Source organism: Bombus flavifrons, chromosome 9 (genome assembly GCF_040668555.2).
Source record: "Bombus flavifrons isolate JBK064 chromosome 9, iyBomFlav1_principal, whole genome shotgun sequence".
Classification (NCBI taxonomy): Eukaryota; Metazoa; Arthropoda; class Insecta; order Hymenoptera; family Apidae; genus Bombus; species Bombus flavifrons.
Window position 1 is genome coordinate 3,059,046 of NC_138450.1, and position 20,260 is coordinate 3,079,305.

Sequence of the window (20,260 nt, forward strand, 5' to 3'; positions counted from 1 at the left end):
ATTTTCTCTACCTTTGCTTAGAAAGTATCTACAGCTTCTCCTAATTGAAAAAGAAATCATCTTATATATACATATATAAGATAATTATATATATACATATATGATTATATATATTATATATATACAGTGGATTTGACAAGTTCCATTCACCTTACCGACACTCCTTCAACAGAATAATCAAATTTATAACCAAATTGACAATTTACATTCAATAAAGAGTAAAACAATTATTAAAATATATTGTACAAGATATTATTACAAAATAATTATGTAAATAACTTCCCCCTTTGTTGAGAAATTATTTAACCGTCGATCGAGGCTTTGGTTGTTATTTAAAACAAGTGAAAGACTGGTCGATTAACGTATCGAAATCAGCAATTTTATACTAATTCTCTACAAAACCTCTACAACAAAATATAGACTTAAAAGTGCACGATATAATAAATTTGATTAATACATAAATAATATACGAATTAAGAATAACTATCTGTGATTAAACAAAAAATTAATCATGAATTAAAATAAATCACAAAATCAAAAACGATATATACAATATACTTCAATGACCTGGTTCTTGTTATTATGTCGCTTAAAATATTAACTTGTTTGGAAATAAATTAAAATAACTTTGTGTGTTTGTAACAATAAGAAAATAAACATTGTGTATTTGCAACAATGAAAAAAGCGATATTTTATAAATTGTAATAAATGAAGCAATAGTAAAAACGCTGTCGATGCAGCCAATTTATATTCAATATCATAATCAAGAATGCATATATGCGTAGTATACGTAATTCAATAAATTAGAGTAAGATGTGCTGAAAATTTTCAATCCATTGTATATGTAACAAAAAAGAAAAAAGTGAAAGAAAAATTCGCGTGATTGAATGATCGACCAATCGGTGTTTATTCAAACGAGAACCAAGTCGTGGAAGAAGATTTTCATTACACGCAAATCAACGTTTTCATGCCGAAGCAATCGACGATCTATCCTGTTACGCAATTAAAAGCAGAAGGGTTGCCCGATCCGACGTGAAAAACAATGGCGGAAAACAAAATCAAACAAACAATACGCAGCGATGAAACAAATTGTATAACAAAAAGAGGAAAATATACCCGCGCCTTATTTAAACATATATATATTGGAAAAAAACGGAAGAAAAAATGAAAATTCGTCGACGAATCGGTAAAAAGGAACAAGAATGTACAAACTACAAAATCTCGAATCCGTGCGGTGAGGCAGTCATATACATATTACCATGTATATATGTATATATGTATAACAAATGTATATATAAAGATTCAGAAAGATAAAGAAAGAGAAAGAAATAGAGAGAGATGCAACAGTAATATATTGATCTCATCTACTATAGTGTATATAAACATGTGTGTATAGAACAATAAAAAACTCGTGTGTGTACTTTTCTTTTTACAAAAGTCCAAGCATACCAGCACGTGTTACCAAGATATATTTGCTAATTTGGTAAAAGGTGGGTAAGAAAAGCGGTGAGAGTCAGCACAAGGTTACGTTAAATAAACGGTGAAAGAAATGGTTTTTAAAAAAAGGGTAATAGTGATCTCAGAAAATTTGGGATGCCATGTTTTCTAACAGTTACGGACCAGGTATAGTGAAGGTGAGGGATATTTACGCTAGTTAAAAAATTACTCTGGATAGCAGTTGCGATTCCGTTTATATCTTGACAAAAAAGAAGATCCAAAATCAAGGAACGTACGTATCACATGATCTCTTTCGTCAACAAATATTGAAAGGATAAAATAATCACGAATTAATTGAAAAGTCAGATTTCTATAAACGATGCTAACAAAAAGTTTCTTCAATCGCATTCTTCGAAAAATAGATTACGCGAAAAATTCACTCAAGTACCTTTCTCTTTTGTATTGAAAGAAAGAAAATATCGCACATTATCAAAATTCCAATGTTCTTTCGGAGTAAAAATCTTATCGTCAGCATCGTCCTCGTAGCTTTAAAAAAACTCTCGAGCAAATTTAAAATATTCGATTTACAACGTTAATTTTTTGCCCGTTGACGGTTCCAATCGAAAGGACAAATATTTAAAAAAAACGATAAACGAGTCACTTTGCTATCCAGATAGTCTTCGCTCCTCCTCGCAACTATGTGACTACAAGGATAACAGTTCAGGGACTAGTATCAAGGGGTGTCTTTGGCTGGCTTCCACGTAGGTGGATATCTGGGATACCTGCGTCCACGCTCGCGCTTGTACTGGCCACCGTACTTGCAGCGGTTCGCGGCGAGCTCCGTGATCTCTGGGATCCAGCTGGCGAACACCGCCTACACACCCACAATCATCCGTTGCCGTCAGAACAGAGCCCTAGCCTGAGTTTTCTGGTTTATTTCTTTTGTTTTATTTATTTTCTTTATATTGCATTTGCATTTGCATTAGCATCTGCATTTGCACTTTTGTAATTTGTATTTTGTACTTGTATCTGTATTTGTTTGATTCTTTTCATTTTTTTTTTTTTTTTTTTTGTTTCGTCAGTGTGTGCATTGTGCATATGTATCGTTACATTCGTCTTCACTCGCATTCATTTTAGGATTATCACAGTTTTCATCTCCTGAACGCCTCTTTAGAACGCCTAAAACGAAATACACGCTCGCAACGCTTCACTCTCTGCTCAATCGCTTGCGACTACCCACGGAAGTGATCCTCGTTTTGTAATGTTTGAAGGGAGGCTAGCGAAAGATTCGATCCCTTTCAAGTTAACTTCCGAGAATGAGATAATTCTGAGATGCATCAGATCACTGAAAAAGCAATCTGAATCTAATAATCGGCGTAGAACTTAATCGAATCGTTGGTTCAACAATTAAATGGATTATTGTAACTGTTTCATTCAGAGTCACTTAAGTTCCGTTTATTTTTGTCCGTTTGAGGCTCCCAGATTGACGTTCCAATTTTTATATTGAGATTTCTATATTGAGATTGGGTTAGGAATTTTAGGTAGTGGAATTTCAGTTATTTCGAGAGAAGGTAAGGATTTTCGAAATTGTGAAACAGTTACTATCACTTTGTGAGGTTATTCAAGATATTAAGGTTAATCAAAGTTTGATTACAGAAGTGGAATATTAATGAACAGTTGGCTAAATGTGACTTTCAATCCCATAACGAAGATACCACTTATTGAAACGCTTAAATAGAAATCGATAATTATTTTGGAAATGCGGCTAAAAGAACATATTATTAACGTGTTGTTAATAGATGTTTTTGTTCGTTGCAAGAGATATTAATTATAATACCTAGATGAATACTCGTCAAACGAAATCTGGCTCTATTTGTTAATGTACACAATAGAAGCAAACTTGTTATCTTGTTACTCAATCTTGTAGTAAAAATTTGAGTTTTCGATATAACAATTATATCGACTTACATAGAACTAGGAATAAAAGTTTAAAATACGCCCTAGTTTCTGTTAAACAGATTTTAAAATAACTGTCATAGCAATAGAGTATATTTTCAACTTTTCCACGTGATAAGCACAAATAGCTGAAATTAAATGTAATATGCCAGATAAATTGAAAAACCACGATAATAACATTCTCAATACTCGAAATTGTTTCACAGAAAATGAAGTTTCTAAACAGTTAACAATTTCGTTTTATCGTTTTCCACGTGATTTCAATCTGAGCCAGGTCTCGTTCAAATATCGTTTTTCAACCTGCGACACGCAGCTTGACGCGTAGACATTCGTCGTTCATTCTAAACACCTCAATTGATTCGCACATACTTTACATACACTCTTTGTTCGTGTGTGTGAATGTAGAAGAAAGTGATACTGAATTAAGTGGCTTTGACTACACCACTCACGAATAAAATAACAATAACTTTGTCAAAACCACAATATACGACATGGACAACGTAAATCAGAAAAAATTATAACATTTAAAAAAAGAAACGATATTTTACTGCACGTAATATCGTTATTTCATAAATAAACGATCAATCACATTTCCCCAAAAATAACATGAATCCACTATACTACCCTAAAGATACAGTGTCGTTAGTTTCTCATATGTTATTTTATAGTCACAGTGCGATGATCCTTCGAGTACATCACTCTAATTAACAGCATTTTTATACGATAACGACGTATGTTTCCTATTGAGAAAGAAACAAGCGTCGCACGAAGCTTCGTAAAAATTTCAGACTTCAATTAACTGGCATGCAGGCTCTATTGTAGCGTGTGATGTGGACAACTTACAACCACAGGGTGGAGCACAATTGCGTTATACAACAACATTTCTGCGATGACATCGTCTGTCGTCAAGAGTGCTCGTACGTGAATAAAAACATAATGGTATTGCCCTATATAAAGGAATACAGGGTAGAAAATAAACGAAAAGTGGAACGAACATTTTACATCGTGTATCGCACTTTGGTCATATATGAAAATGTATATAGGAGTTCTGAATCGTGTGTTTTTAGCATCCTTCGACAGGTTTGACTTCAACGTTTCTTAGTAAATAAATTGACCGATATAGTCGATCTTGAGATTTCTTAATAAATAAATCAGATCCGCAAAACGCGTACGGATATTATTCTTATTGATAACTCGCGAAAAAGAAACGAGAAAAAAAGAAACGCCAAAGAAATACGATGTAAGTGATATTGATCAAACATTGTCGTTTACTAAATGGATATTATGTATCTTGAGTGAGTTACATGACTATGTTTGATACTAGTGAGCGATATTTTTTGTATTTTTCAATTCTTTTAAATTAAAAAAAGAAAAAATACGATGCAAGTGATATCATCGACTATTGATGTAAGTCGAAAAGTACGATGAAACTACTGCTTGCTACTTTCATATTACAATGTTCAAGTGAATCATGACTCTTTGTATACACTACAATAAGATTACTTTTATTAATATAAAATTTCATCGAGTATCACCACAAAGTTAGTGTATTCTATGCTAAAAATATCAGTTAAGAGCTACTCTAAAAGCATTTATAAATGAAAGTAATAAAAACTCCATGAACCTCACTTTTTCATATCGAATATTTTTATAGAATAACACATTTCGTTACAAAACAGCTACTGCTCTCCGTATGTAAACAGATAAGATTTATTTTAATAACATAGGTCCTTCTATAGAGTGCACAAAACTTTCCTAAATGATTATAATACTAATAAGCGATATTTCTTATATGTTTTGAAATCCTTAATAATAAAAAATTAGGTAACCCTTAAATAACAGATTAATAAGTAAATTAATCTTGCTACTAAGTCACGAGAAAATTATCCAAAGTAAGAAAGAAACAAGAAATAAAAAAGAAAAAAATACGATGTATGTAAGTGATGTTGGTCAAGCATAATCGCTTACTAACTTAAAATTATGTATCTCGTGTGAATTATATGTCTAATTCTAGTACTAAGAAGCGATGTTTTCTTTGTATAATATACATGATCCTACGTTAGAGGTAGCAGACTAAAGTGGCAAACCGTGCAATCTTGGCAAAAGGTGTGCTCTTGTTATAACTCTTGTAAAAGTAGATCAAACGCCGAAGAAAATTCGAGGAACATTGCAGACCCTTCGTATTTCCTCCAATTTATTTCAACAAAACTTTTGCACCACAAACTAGTAAGATTATAAAAATGATGGAAATTCGTTCGAATATAAATAAGTGAGATGCGAATGCATTAAAATACACCAATGCCGAGTGCTCGAGCAACCTATCGATGAACCTTGTTACGTCAGAACGAACAAATCCGATGGATAATACAAAGACATGCGAGAAAAGAACTGATTGAAAAGATTTCATGCTTCTCTTGATAAATTTGTGCGCTGCAATCCCTCGTTTCGACGTTTCTTTAAACGTAATAACTATTGCACGGTGAATGATCTCAATAATTATGGATTATATTGTAACATTAACCTACAATATAAAAGATATTCTGTAGTTTAGTTTTCTCATCCTCCATGATTATTTCAATTTATGAAATATTACATATTTGTTACGACTATGTTAATCGAATCCCGATTTTTAATATATATTTCATTGGAAATTTTATCTTCTTTAATAATACTAAATCTTTCTTACAATTACGATCCCCTAAAAGTATGACCTTTATCCTGGTCCTGGTTAAAATTTTTTAAATTAATATAAGTCTGTAATAAATTAGTAAGTCACTAAAAGTGAAAAATAGAAAACCAAACTCAACAATAATAATATTAAATCATGTATTTACTAGAAGCCTTCCTTTAAAGATATATACGAAGATTTTTTCATTTTCAATGTTTCACCATTATCTGCTCATGTTTATAATCTCTAGATAATACTTTTCCATAAATTGGAACAATTCTGGGGGATGGGAACAAAAGATTCCAATTTATTAGTTTTCGTCCCGATATGTCGACAATCATATTTGAAATTTTTAGTTTTTGTTTACGATACTATACTAAGAAACACTATATTGAATTAAATTTCGGACTATAATGTAGGATATCTCACGTTTGAAAAAATTATTTTCACCTAGATGTAAAACCAATTGATTATTTTGATACATGTCGTGTACACAACAAAGAAAAATTTTTCCTCTTTCTGCGTGTAAAACGTATATTGTTGATGTATTGTCAGTAAGAATAACACGAATCGAATCAGCTACTTCGCTTCTCTGATGTATCAGCTCCTTCGATTGTACGCCAATGTTACATTTAAATTCTCGAAAATGAAATTATTTCACTGTTGCGTATCCTTTCAAATCATTGAATTAATTAATGAATTGCGTGTTTCATGTAATTTCATGGAATCTCATTTCCAAACAAGAGATTCCAAAATGGTAACGATCCGTTCAATTTCTCTTTTCGTTGTGCACGAGTATCGTACAATTTTTAAATTATTTTTCATAAAAATGAATCTCATAAAATTTCAGTAATAACAAAGAAATGACAAGGAAACGTTCTGCTGCCAGAATATTCAAGCTACCTCCGATAATCCAAAGATAAATTGTTTCAAGCAAAAGTTTATTATTTTGAAATTTCAACTTTCGGAAATATATATTTTTTCGTAAGAGGGTGAGATCATTTTGTATAGCGTCAACTAAACATAATGCAACAGTGAAACTCACGATTTTATAAATATATAAAATTACTATATTCTATCCAATGATTATAATTTTATAATTCGACAAATCTGGAACTCATTAAACGATGTGTATTTAAGTTTTTTGTATATACGCATATTTAATCATGAAACTGTATTGGATCTTCCACCGTGATCATTGAAATAACTTCGTCCGCTTGAAAAGAAAAGGGAACGCGGGGAGTGATACCACATTTACAATTGCGACATTTCTGAAACGTCAAAGTCCGCATAATCGCGTCAGCTATAACGAGCTTCTCGGCACTCTTCGTTCCTTTCACTTTAACTAGTTTATAGTCGTCGTGTTCGCAAGAACACCAGAGATATACTTCAATGTGTATCAATGTATTCATCGATTATTTCACCAATTCTGTCCGAGAAATTCCAATCTTTATTTTAAAGCTTTACAACATACGAGTTTACATGATTGAAAGTTCTAATTCTTGGCAACAGATTATAAATTTTAGAAAATGTTACGATAAATCTATGCGTATTCTTTAAGCGTGTGTTTTAATCCGCGAATAACTATTTTTGACTTAAATATTTTTCAACTAATTTATAACGTATATATAGGATAAAGATTACAGAAAATGAACAGAATAGAAATTACGATATAACGTGTTAGGAATATGATGACAAGATTAAAAATAAAATATAAAAGCGTAGAAAGTAAATTTGCAGCACATTTTTTGAGACACGAGTTTTACGGATACTTGTAAATTTTTCTACTTAAATTAGAATATCCATGGTTTACAAAGTACACACATACAAATCACAAATTACAACGATCACCAAGAAGTTTCCAACGCGTGTAAAAATTTATCACCAACCTCATTTTCTCAATTTGTACCACCTGATTATTTACGCGAAAAGATTTCATAAATTCTCGTCACAGACTTAATGAGATAACCCAGAACGTGATACACGAAGGTATGTGACAGCGTCTATACAAGAGTATGTTGGTGTGTTTCTAATGCACATGTAATTACGATATAGCAATGAACTATTGTAAGGGCGTATGTAACTAACCACGAGTTATATGTATAAATATATAAAATGTGTAAACGTGTGTACATACAATATGAAAAGATTAATCAAGTATATATACATACTGAAAGTAAAAGAACAATGTTAATAGACAAAAAAAGACAGGATTGAAGGATGTAATTATATAATAATACCTCTTTCCGTGTTCCCGCTTGTATTCGCCGCTGTACTTGGACCTACTGCCTACGAGCTCTATTATCTCAGGTATGCTACTAGCAAAAATTGCCTGCAAATAGAAATTATAACTAGAAAACGCTATGCCACTACGAACCGTTACAAACAAACTGGGTCATCTATGTATGGTTGCAATGTACAGCAGAGGCTTTCGCCAGATATATATACACGTTCGCTGGATCCTCGGATTACGTGGTCACAGCAGAACGAGAGAAAAAAAAGAAGGAGGAAGGGTAGGTTTTTGGAAAAGAGGGGATAAAAAAGGGAGGAACAGATAGGAGATATGGTTCAGGGGCAACGACCTGCCTTTTCCTACTCCGTATGCGCGCGCCTCTTATTGTTCTTCAGCAAAAAATCCCGACCAGTTTGTTATACCCGTACTCATATCCAGCTACAGATGCTTGGCGACTTCTGGATTAGCGTTGGTCGTCATCGAAAATGCACACTCCACGCTTCTGATTAACCTACGACACGATTCTACGGGAAATTGATTTTGCGAACGTCCGATCTCGTTCAATTTGATCAAAGTTTGATCCAACGATCGACGTTATCGTCTTCGACTCGGTTTCCGAGTTTGATTGGTTGAAACTTCACGAATACTTAGAAAATATTAAGTTAACGCTAAAAAAGATATTGATCTTTATTAATCTTCGAGTTCTCGCGTGTTTGGTGGATCGGTTATAATTTGGTGATTTGGTTTTGTCTTTGATGTTGGTTTTGGTAAATTATAATTCGGATGTTGGTTTTGGATTTGGTGGATTGGTTATAACCTGAATCTTGTTTTGGGTTTTGGTAAATCGATTAAAATTTGGATTTTAGGATGGATTTTAGCAAACTGATACAACTGTTACGCTCATTTTTATAGCTTACTTTTAATTTATTAAGAACTATAATTTTGAAAAAAGTGTTTAAAAATTCATTTGGAGCAAAGTCAATTTCCCTTCTAATTGTTACGTTTCTAATGTGAATTCTGGAAAATTCTATTTCTTCGATATTCGAGCGAACAACTATTCGCATAAACCTATGTAACTTCATTGTAGCATCACTGATACAGGTGTATTATTATATATGAATAAGATGAACGGAATTTGTTGAAATAGTATGACAGTGTATATGTAAGTAGATGCTTTTGCCGAAATGTAATAGTAACGTGTTAGCAAGCAGTCATAACTGCGAGGAAATGTTACAACGGTTTGAAATTGTAGAAATACAAATATTTTCTGTGCAGAGTATTAGAAAAGATAATTATTCAATTACATTGTCTATTGCAAATATTTTTACATAACGAAAAGCATACTTTTGCTTGTTATTATACAATAAAATTATTTTTATTTTATTATTTTTTAAAAATATATTTGTGTCAGGCCATTCAATTAAATGAATTCAGAATCTATGTAGAATTAATTCAAACTGATTTACTTCTAATGTGTGTATGTATATGAATCTAGAAATACATATAGTTTGGAAAGAATCTCACACCCATATTTTCTTATATTCTTATAAGATCGAAAGAAATAAAGCTAAAAATTGAAGATAAACTATTTGAACTTCCTACTAGAATTTCATCTAATCGTACTCACTGCAATATTTATTTTTCCTTTTCCATTTTCACAAGCAATTTTTAACAAAAGGTACTTTTTTAATACTCTGCTTAATAGATCCTATATACAAGAACGTGTAAATATGTACATGTAATAATAGATACACAATGATGGATCAATTTTATGATATGTACAGTGAAATCGGAAAAATGGTTGATTTACAGAGGAAGCGATACTTTAGGTACAGGTAAAGGTAGTCGAAAATAAAATTGCACATGCTGAAATATTATTTCGTGAAGCGAAGAAAGGTAGGAAGGGAAGATCGTGTTACGTTATTAGACATCAAGCAAAAGAATAGAAATCGGGATAGCTTGTTGAGCACTCTGTCTCGATCAGTATCATTACACATAAGCAAACATTTAAAATCGTTATTCATGCAAATATACGGCATAGCATAGCAGACCCCTACGTTTGCAGATCAGAAAAGAAAATTTGCATCGAAATTATTAAATTCGAAATTCGCCAAAAGTCGTGCGTTTGATCGATGCAGTTTCTATAAGTCATTTTACTGTAGAGGTCTGCAACGAGGGAAGCGCTACATCATACTTGCAATTTGATTACTATCTCTAGAATCTCTATTCGTCATAATAATAGTAAAAGAATCAACGAACCACTGTGAACATTTTGTTAGTTTGATTTTGTTAATTGATTCAGAAAGGTAAGAACTTTTGGCCGAGCCATTAAGAAACCTCATAGTGCTCCCTTCGATTTATTTTAGTCGTGTAGTAACTCACACGTCAGGCAAATTCATCGTACATGTCAAGCAACTAAAGACACTGCGGTTAAAGAAAATCATAGTGAAGTAAAGTAGATAGGAGATATTTCTATGTCGAATTTTATTGCAAAACAAATTTCGACAAAGTGAAATTCGATCAAGATGTCTCTAAATGAAAGGACAATAATTCCGCAAAAAAGATTGTTTTCGTTAACTAATAACTACTGTTACATTAATCACATACAGTTTCGTTCTTATTATTCGAACATTTAATCAAAATTATTGAAATGATTCGCAAGAGAAATTTATTGCTAGATTACATATACAATGATGTTCGAATATCATTTTTATTATCTAATAATTGTCTCTAGACTAATTACTTACATACATAATATTTGCGTCTTCGTTCTTTTTATTTGAAAATATAAGCAAAATTACTAGTAGAAGATAATAATTAGTATTTGAACATTAATTTGTTAGAAAGGCGTTCTCGATCACTCGTTTGCTGAAACGTTTCGTCGCAAATTATGTTCCTCTTGTTTTATCATAAACTTTCCAAGATCGTTATAATGTACAGACCCTTGCTTGAATATTCAATTTGTTTAATTGATATCCTTTCCTTAGGGACACCATGTATAGAATAATGTAATAAAACACAAAATGACAGAGCTTGAAAATTGTACTTCTCAATTAAGAGACAGATTTGGATATATTTGATAAAATCGCTGGTAAAACGACTCCAGGACCTTAATAATAAAAAAAAATAGCTTACATGGGGTTTGAAAAAATTCTTACAGATACTTTTGAAAAATTATATAGGATGAGAGTGTTTCGACAAACGATACGTTACCACTTTTCTCCTTTGCTTGCCGAAGTTCACTTTGAAAACTAAGATTAATATCGTTTAAATGAAAAACAAGAAAATCTATAAAGCTTATGTTTATTTAAACGTCATCATATCAAACGAAATCATATTTAGTTAATTATTACAATATTACAAACATGTAAGGTATATCAACTGCTTAGGAAAATTATTAATTTAAAGTATTATATAAAAGTTTAACATCATTTCAGAAAATGCGTCGCTAATTTCAATCCATGATCAATTGCCAATCATAACTTTCGTAATGTTTGCTGAATAAAAACTTTGTAAGTGTATTTATTTGATAACTTTGCAAAAGTATTCGTTTGAGTATTTTTCGTTTCATAAACTTCCGCCCTCTTAAAAACGCAACATGAGCGTCTGTATTCCTATTGAAAACAAACAGTGAATTTAGGCAACGAGGAAAATAAAAGATCATGTTATTTGTCAAAGCCACTCTCCTCACGCTGCATAATCTTTCGCTGACTAATTAAATATAGAACGAATTAATTTTGGTAAAAACGCTTTCTACGTTCTTTCGCTACGCGCTCTTTCCCTCTTGCCAACTTCACTTCAATTAATAAAATTGTTAACCCAGCCCAAAATCGTCCTATCATTCTTAGCTACAAAACCTACCGAAATCGGTTTGAAGCGGTTCTTTATTGTTTGAGCTGCATACGTTACACCAGAACTCAGTGACATCATACTTTCAACCAAGTGCCAAATGTTTTGAGAAGGTTCCAAAACAAGCTCGCTTTTAAATGGTACGAGGACATTGTTCCTCGTATCACGTAGAATACCGATAACATCGAAACTATTAAACGACATTTTATTGTAAAACATAATGCGTTGTAACCTGATATTCTACAAGGTAAAATTGACATCCACTATAAGTAACAAATGAAGTTTTTTATATAAGAAACGTGTATTCCTTGTGTTCGTAGATTTATAAGAAATCGTGATTACTCGAAAGAAAGTGTCCTGGAGTGAGAAATAAAATTATACGAGATTTCTCAGTTCCTAGTTTTAATCCCTAGTTTTCTAGTTGCCCTGAAAAATTGTGCATGTAGATTATCGAGGATCTTGAACAATCAATATGGGAAAAGAAAAGAACGTTGAACGCTTCGCAACGGCAATCTGAGAACGAAAATCAAAGCGGGCAGAAAAACAAGTACGTAAGTATCTAATGTTAGTAAGGTTAGCAGCATGTTAGCGTTCGCAGAAAGACAGATAAACATACAGACAGAATGAACAGTCATAGATCAAGCTCGCACAGAAACCAACATTTTACTAAAAGTCGTTGGGCTTCGTGCCTTCTGGGAGAATTGTAAGACACGTATGAATCAATGTTTCAGGATTTTTAGAAGAACAACGTGCCTCGAATCAAGATATAACAACTTACGGATAAAATGCAAGTAACTTCTGCTTTAAACTTATCAAAATTTCTGTCATCTAGATAGACGTTATCTGACCAAGTTTATGAACCTAAAAAGACTCGAGGCTCGTTCAAACGTAGGATCCTATTAGTTCAAAAATTAGTCGTTGAATTTTTCATGAATTCTTAGGGTAAATCAAATCAACAATCTGCTACGATTCGATTTACCGTATATCATATTACCGATGATGATCGATACACTTGTTGGAAGAATAGTGATTAGATTATGAATAAAGGCGAGACTCGTACAAGAGATTGGAAGCAATTAGAAAAGAAACAGTTAGAGTATGCGATAACGAGGTTGAAATATGTTGTTAAAGGTACATACGGTATGATCGTCATACCGAGTCACTTTCTCTTATCGATTCATTCAGCGAGAAAGTAGTATACGCTTGCTGCTGCAACAAAGCTAGTTTACATTACTCTGCGATAAATTACTAAACGCCTCACCAGCAACAAGATATCCGAAGATCGAGATGCTCTGCTGTTTTAAATGCTTGAATGCTAGTTGATAGAATGGATATATATCTCTGCCGAAAACGCACGGGGTATTTCGCGTCGATCTATTTTACGAATGCGGCTCCAGAAGTATATCGAATTAAAAAAGATTGATCGTACAGGGGTTTAAGATATTTTCATTTATATTATTTTTTATATTTTTGTTTTACTAGTACAATTAGAGAAATTGAACATAAGAGTAACGAGAATGTAATTGATATAAATTAATATTTTAATATTTTCAATGATACAAATTAACGTTCTAAAAATACACGATAAAAGTATTTATAGAATTGTAATTGTAATTCTAGATAGAAAGATGGAAATCGTCTTTGATAATTATTACGATTAACCATTTTGAATAACAATTAAATTTTAAAATCGAAAAAGACAGTTCTTTTTTAATGTTCATTTTTTTATCTAATGTGACAAACATAAATTATGATAAGTTTGTAGCGATATCTTTGCTTCTAACTCATTCAACATCTAAAGCTTCATATGAAAAAGAAATCTATGTTTTATGATCTCATATTTTTCGGGTGAATTACGTATTTCGTGTTATTCCACTAGTTCCATAATGGATATCCTAAGTTACACAAACAATAGCACATTACCGTAGCGACAGCTAATTTCTCTTTGTCCAATGCCAAATTCATCCCAAAATTCCCTGTATATGTCGTCTCTCTCTCTTTTGAAACTGCAACGACTACTGTTTACTGTCGAACAATCGCAGAACAAAAAGCTCATTTACCATATGCTCATTAACATATCGAAGCATCACGTTTCGCGAGTTGTCATAATTTTGTCGTTTTATTCGTAAATGTATTAAAACGAGACATACATATATGACTCATATATATTTATTTACTTTACGTTTCAAAAAACATCATGAGTTATGTCAAGAAAAATACAAATGTTCTTTGTTCGTCGATATTGTCAAGAACATTTCATCACAAATTTGAATATGATGCAAGTGTTACATCGTAAAGGTAACAAGTTACTCTTTACTCGTTCAATTTTTTCAATTCCATATACTTCTGATGATCTCGACTTGCAAAATTTAAACAGAATAATACCCCATCTTCCAGCGTTCTTAAGAATGACCTAGTGTAATCGAAAGCCAAACATATAAACCGCTATACGACATAATAGGTTACTTAGAAAGCCTTTACGGTCGGGAAGACAGCGTATAAAGAGAACAGAAAAAAAAAACGTTTGAAACAGCTGCATAAGTAGAGAAATTTTCTCCTCCGACCACTTTACCCCGAGAGAGCTCGAAGCGCGAGATGCCGCGGCGATCCGCGCTACAAACCTTTTCAATTTTCGTACGACAGAGTGAGGCGTGTAGCTACGAGAACGATAGAAGGTCGCCGTCGGGCACCGTCATCAACGTTTCGTCTATTATTCTCAAAGTATCACATATTCCCTCGTAATTACGCTATTGTTGCCTTCAATCTAGTTGGCGAATTATAATTCACGCAGATATGACAAAAAGGACGTGAAACTCGTAATTGAGGGACAGTTTCGAGCCAAGGCGAACATTTTCGTTGAGAACGTACATTTGTGTGTTGAAACGCCGCACTGGTTCGAACAGTTTCACAGTTCTTCAATATTTTGTTATTATTAGATTGTCAGTGTTTATGCAGATCTACATTTTTACGATGATGAATTAAGGAATAGAATTTGAGGAGAAATATATTTTACTTATGAAATATCGTGAATTGTGAAATATTCTATTTTTGATGTTTTAAATATTTCTATGTAGTATAATTGTACAAAGTAATAATTGTACGTAATATATTCCGTATAGTTTTGCATCTTTAAACATAAATAAAAAAATGGCTAATTATTTCGCTTACTTTTACATTAATCTTCCTCGTATTTATTCGTTATTTATCCTTATTAGTAGACTGCAGATATTTCTGCATTTATGGGAAATGTAAAAATACAAAAATGCACAGGATGCGCTCAGAAATACGTAAAATATCTAAAATATATTATTCCACATAATTTTTAATAAATAAAATAATTCTCAATAGCTTCCACTCCTAATAATTGCATTCGTAAAAATATGAATTTGTGTAAACATCCACAGTCTAATTACAAATTGACGTAGTTACTGAAATGCCTAAGAATCTATAAATTACGAATTTGCTTATGTTATAAAGTCAATCAAAGATTTACACGATTATGAAAATTCAAGAACTAAATGTACAGTTGCATCCAAAGTGCACTTATCTCGCACGACTTGTAATAAAAATAACAAAGCAATAGTAAAAATAATAGAGGAATCATCTTTTAGTAAAAAGTAGGGGAACGAGGGTTATGTAATTAATATTATACGAAATATCAAGACGGTCCCGACTACGGCCACATATAGAGGTATAGGCATAAGGCACAGGTAGCCAGTATCGCTATAGAAAACTTTCAAGCTCTTACTCGTTACTCGTTCTTTGTTTATCCATTCGTTTATTCCCGTTTTTTCACGTATTCTTTTTTTGTTCCTTTCCTTATTTTCAATTGCTTTTCTCTCGTTGTTACGAGAAATATAAAATGGTCCAAGCCAGCGTAGGATTGGACCGAGCTACAGCAAGCTGCGTTTCGTTTTGTTTTCTTTTCCTTTTTATTATTTTCTGTTTTCTTTTTTTGTTTTTTTTTCTTTTAATGAATGAGATATATCCTTTTCTCAATGGCATATATAAAATTGTTTATATATGCGACTCGTGGTGTGGGGGCTCAATTTAAATAGGTACGATTCAAATCGGTATAAAAAGAGAGAGAGAGAGAGATAGATAGATAGAGAAAGTGTGAAGCTGCCCTGTGATTTCGGTTGAAATTCTTACGTTCCAGGTCTCGATGCCTGACGAAGAATCGACTCGTTCTGTACGATCGATATGCGCGAGCAGAGGCAACCGTTAAAATAAAGAAAATGTGAATCTACGTGCCTTATTAACATTAATTTCGTTATTGCATTTAATTTGAATTAAATTATCTGAGATTAATTAAAATATTAAAATAAATGCTCCTCGTTATTCAAATTATACTGTCTAATATTATTTGTATTTTATTAATTGTGACATAACTCGTTTAAATTATTCGAGTTACAATTCCGTTGTTTAAGTAATTAAAAATATATTATCACTATAAAATTATATTCTGAAACTATTCAGACAACAATAGTACGTTGAAATATACAAAAACTCGATGAAAATGTTTATTTTACTCTCCCAGTCAATTTTATTTGAAGAACTGTAATTGTGCATAATCGATCTATTTAAGATTGTTGTCTATTTTTATTATTACTAGGAATCAAGTGCATTAATTTTTGGAGCTGAACAGTTTGTTAATTACGCATCGTGATTCTTCATCTTTCACAGAGACGAGTCTATTCCTCGTCTGGTCGAGAAACACGGCTACCGCGATTGGCGTAAGGTTTGTCGGAGGTCCTAGATTTCGAAGAAAAGAACAATCCTCCTACTTTGTTTCGATAATTTACAGTGTCTACTATGCTGTTAACTGATCTCTCGTATTCTAAATGACATTTGTAGACAAACGTTACGCTAGCATACCCGCGTTTAAACGGCGATGCTCAGGCTTCTTCTAGATATATTATAACATATCGATATGTTTCAACGAACCATGAAAATATAAATTCGTATCATTATTCCTCTATCGACTACCGAAATTAATACGTGATTTGTTACGATCGATCACACACGCTCAGGTACGCACGCACACTCGCGGCCAGTCACACTTCTCGCAGACACTGCGCATCGTCGTTCAAACGAAGCAATCGATTTCGCGACGAGTGACACTGTTCTCCGATGGTTCCTTAACTACACAGAAAATCTATGCGTCTATGCCTCCATTTTACCATTTTGGCTCGTGCTCTTTCACGATAAAATGCGAATTTCTCCTAGTAAAAATTATTCAACAAATGAAAAACAAATACGTACGCTTTATATTAGCTGAGATGTGTCTTCGGGAATTTCTTTTTGCGTTATGTTAGTCTCTCTGGATTCGAAATTGAACGTGCTAATTAAATTTCTGCATCGTTGTTAGCTAGTTTTGGAAAATTGGTTATTTATTCATAGCGATGAATACGATGATCATCTAGTTAGAGAAATATTGAAGAAAGTGAACAACAATCCCGTAAATATTAGAAAATATAATGAAATTGCCTTCTGATCATCCTTTAAGGAGAACGATAAACGGATCTGAATTATGTTCACGTTCAATCACTCAATTAGAATTACAGATAGTAGTAATTTAGTAAAAAAAGGAGTATCATAGAAGTTCGTAAAAATTCAGCAACTCGCAACTTTTCGTAGAAATTTTATAAAACATTTACGGATTTAATATACATTGTAATTACAGAGATATAGATAATTTTACATTTATAGCTTTACTATAACGCAGACAGCGAGCACAGAGTAATTGATCATTTCCTTTTTTCAAAAGAAAAGGATTTCTTTCAGATAACAATTCTGATATTTTAAGAAATAAGAGAAGCGAAATATTAAAGAGAAATTCGCATTATAAATATGAAAGAAAACGAATGTCTTATCATCGAATGGGTAAGTAAAGCAGTATCTATGATTCATTTCGCGAGAAATCGAACTGACCAGAGAACATTGTACACAGTCGAAATATTCATCGTTTTTGTGTGTCTCAAGGATAATAAATGTGTAAATGTTACGAAAATCTGATCTGCCAATTCATGGCGAGATCAAGGCTCTACTCTAACGACACGAACTCTGCGAAACACTCACATATTCGATCTAATTCCTCGTGTTAATATCAAAGAACAATCTTTCTTTTAATAATCATAAAAATACTATTGATGTACAATGAAATAATATTGCGAGTGTCGCTATAAAATTACTGCGAAAACAACGATACTCGGTTATTGAGATTATCAAGAATAATCTCACGATAACGCAAAGAAAAATGCATCTGCACATAAGTTATAGATGAAAAATGACGGTCACGTGTTTCACAGAGCTCGTACTGCGAATACTTCTCGGGAAAAACCAAATTGTCTGTTTAAATTTGATAATGAATCTTATGAAATATAAGGACGTAGTAGACGATATTTGAAGAACTAAGAAAGTTTATTTGCGATGTTCAGGCAATTCGATTTTTCGTGCGAGATTCTTCTACACTGAACTATAGAGAGTCATTTATTTCATATAACATATTAAACATAATATTTTGGCTGTATAAAGATAATATAAAGAAGGCTTACCAAACCGACGAGTAGAAAAAATACTAGGAATGTGCGGCCGAGGACCGTCTGGCAGTAAACGTCGCCATATCCTACCGTGGACATCGTCACGATGAGAAAGTAGACACAGGTCCAGTACGAAAGCTGTTGAGGGTTCGTGAACTCGAACGGGTCCCCTGAGTTTTCAAGCTGCCGGCATACAATGTTTCTATACTTATAATTCAACATCTAAAATACTGCTTTAGATACTTCTGGATACAATAACTCCCAGTGATTTGTCAAATTTATTAAAAAAATTCTCCGTAGAATCATAATAGTTATTCTATATATACTTCTTTGTGCCTTTTAAACTGAACAATATGCAACAGTGATAGTAACTAGAAAACTTCATAGACCTATTTTAAATCAAATTCTCCCAAGAATATTTTAATTGAAATCGCCACCAAGCATATCGTAAATTAAAAACCAAATTGAACATTAATTTTCTCTAATTGAAGCTAACGATTTTTTCTATAAAAAAATTGCAGGTATTTGTAAATTTATTTATATAGAACAATGTTCACATTGTCGATATCGTTGTAACAACGTCAATGAATACAAAGAATTATGTTTGTAATTCTATTATATTTGCAATAAAATTTCTAATTACTTTTGACCCTCCTTCGGCAATTTTCTTAGGCTTTTGTTTTAAAAATCCTCGAAAAATTCTTCAATATTCTTTTCCAGGTTTCTAGAATATCATCCAATAATTTTTTATTGAATTGAATAATAATTTTTTATCGAAGACGACCAGTAATTAACTACTTAAGTATTCACATGTGAAAAAATGACATGAACGAGAGGAATGAAAAACAAGAAAGGGAAGGTTAGAGTTGATGAAATAACGAATAACATCTTACCAAATGAATGATGCCAGCAGCTGTTAACCAGACGGAGATGAAGATCGATACAAGTTGGGCGAGACGAATGGAACTCGATGTCTTTAGAATGTTTAGGTACTGGAGGATGTCAGGGACCGTCATCAGTCGTAGGGCTCGGAGGAACCTCAGTCCGATCCACGTCCGGTCGAGATATATCGACACGAAGGACGGTGGTATCGTAAAGTAGTCCACGAACGAATACATCTCCAGCATGAACCACAGCTTATCACTGGCGGCGATAAACTATCACGAAATAAATGTTCAATGTTATCCCTTTCTTTGAACTCTCAAACAATATTGTATCGCATCTATATCAACAGTGAGCATGAAAAAAAATTTTGAAAATTTATACCAATATTTATGTTCGTGAAAATTGTTGTGTTTACACTTACGCGTATAAAAAAGTAGACCATAAAAAATATATTGAAAGCTAAGTCTATCTGCTGAGTAATGTTGTTGCTCCACTTTTGGCAACGTTCCACCTCTTCGCTGTAACATAAAATTGTCACATCGATGTTAGGGAATTACGTTAATATTTGTTTTGCCGATTTATCTGACTGCTGTGAGCAAACAAACAAACAAACACTAATAACATAATCAGCGATGAGAAATATTGTTCCGTCGTGTGTTCTCCTGTGTGTATTTAGATTGCTGGGTAGAA

At 32.6% G+C, this 20,260-nt stretch overlaps 1 protein-coding gene across 50 annotated transcripts in view; it reads right to left on the bottom strand.

The window, feature by feature from the left end:
- The window catches only part of slo (calcium-activated potassium channel slo), a 107,716-nt gene that overhangs the window by 56,953 nt on the left and 30,503 nt on the right, over window positions 1-20,260 (bottom strand). For 41 of the 50 annotated variants that reach the window (XM_069120539.1, XM_069120524.1, XM_069120528.1 and 38 more), the window contains 4 exons: window positions 19,992-20,088; window positions 19,579-19,842; window positions 18,701-18,868; window positions 8,302-8,393 (listed from right to left, as the gene is read on the bottom strand). In XM_069120539.1, coding sequence (XP_068976640.1) covers window positions 8,302-8,393; window positions 18,701-18,868; window positions 19,579-19,842; window positions 19,992-20,088 — 621 coding nt within the window. Of the gene's footprint in view, window positions 1-2,219; window positions 2,312-8,301; window positions 8,394-18,700; window positions 18,869-19,578; window positions 19,843-19,991; window positions 20,089-20,260 lie in introns of all 50 variants that reach the window. The other 9 variants (XM_069120529.1, XM_069120541.1, XM_069120544.1 and 6 more) reach the window with 2 other exon arrangements.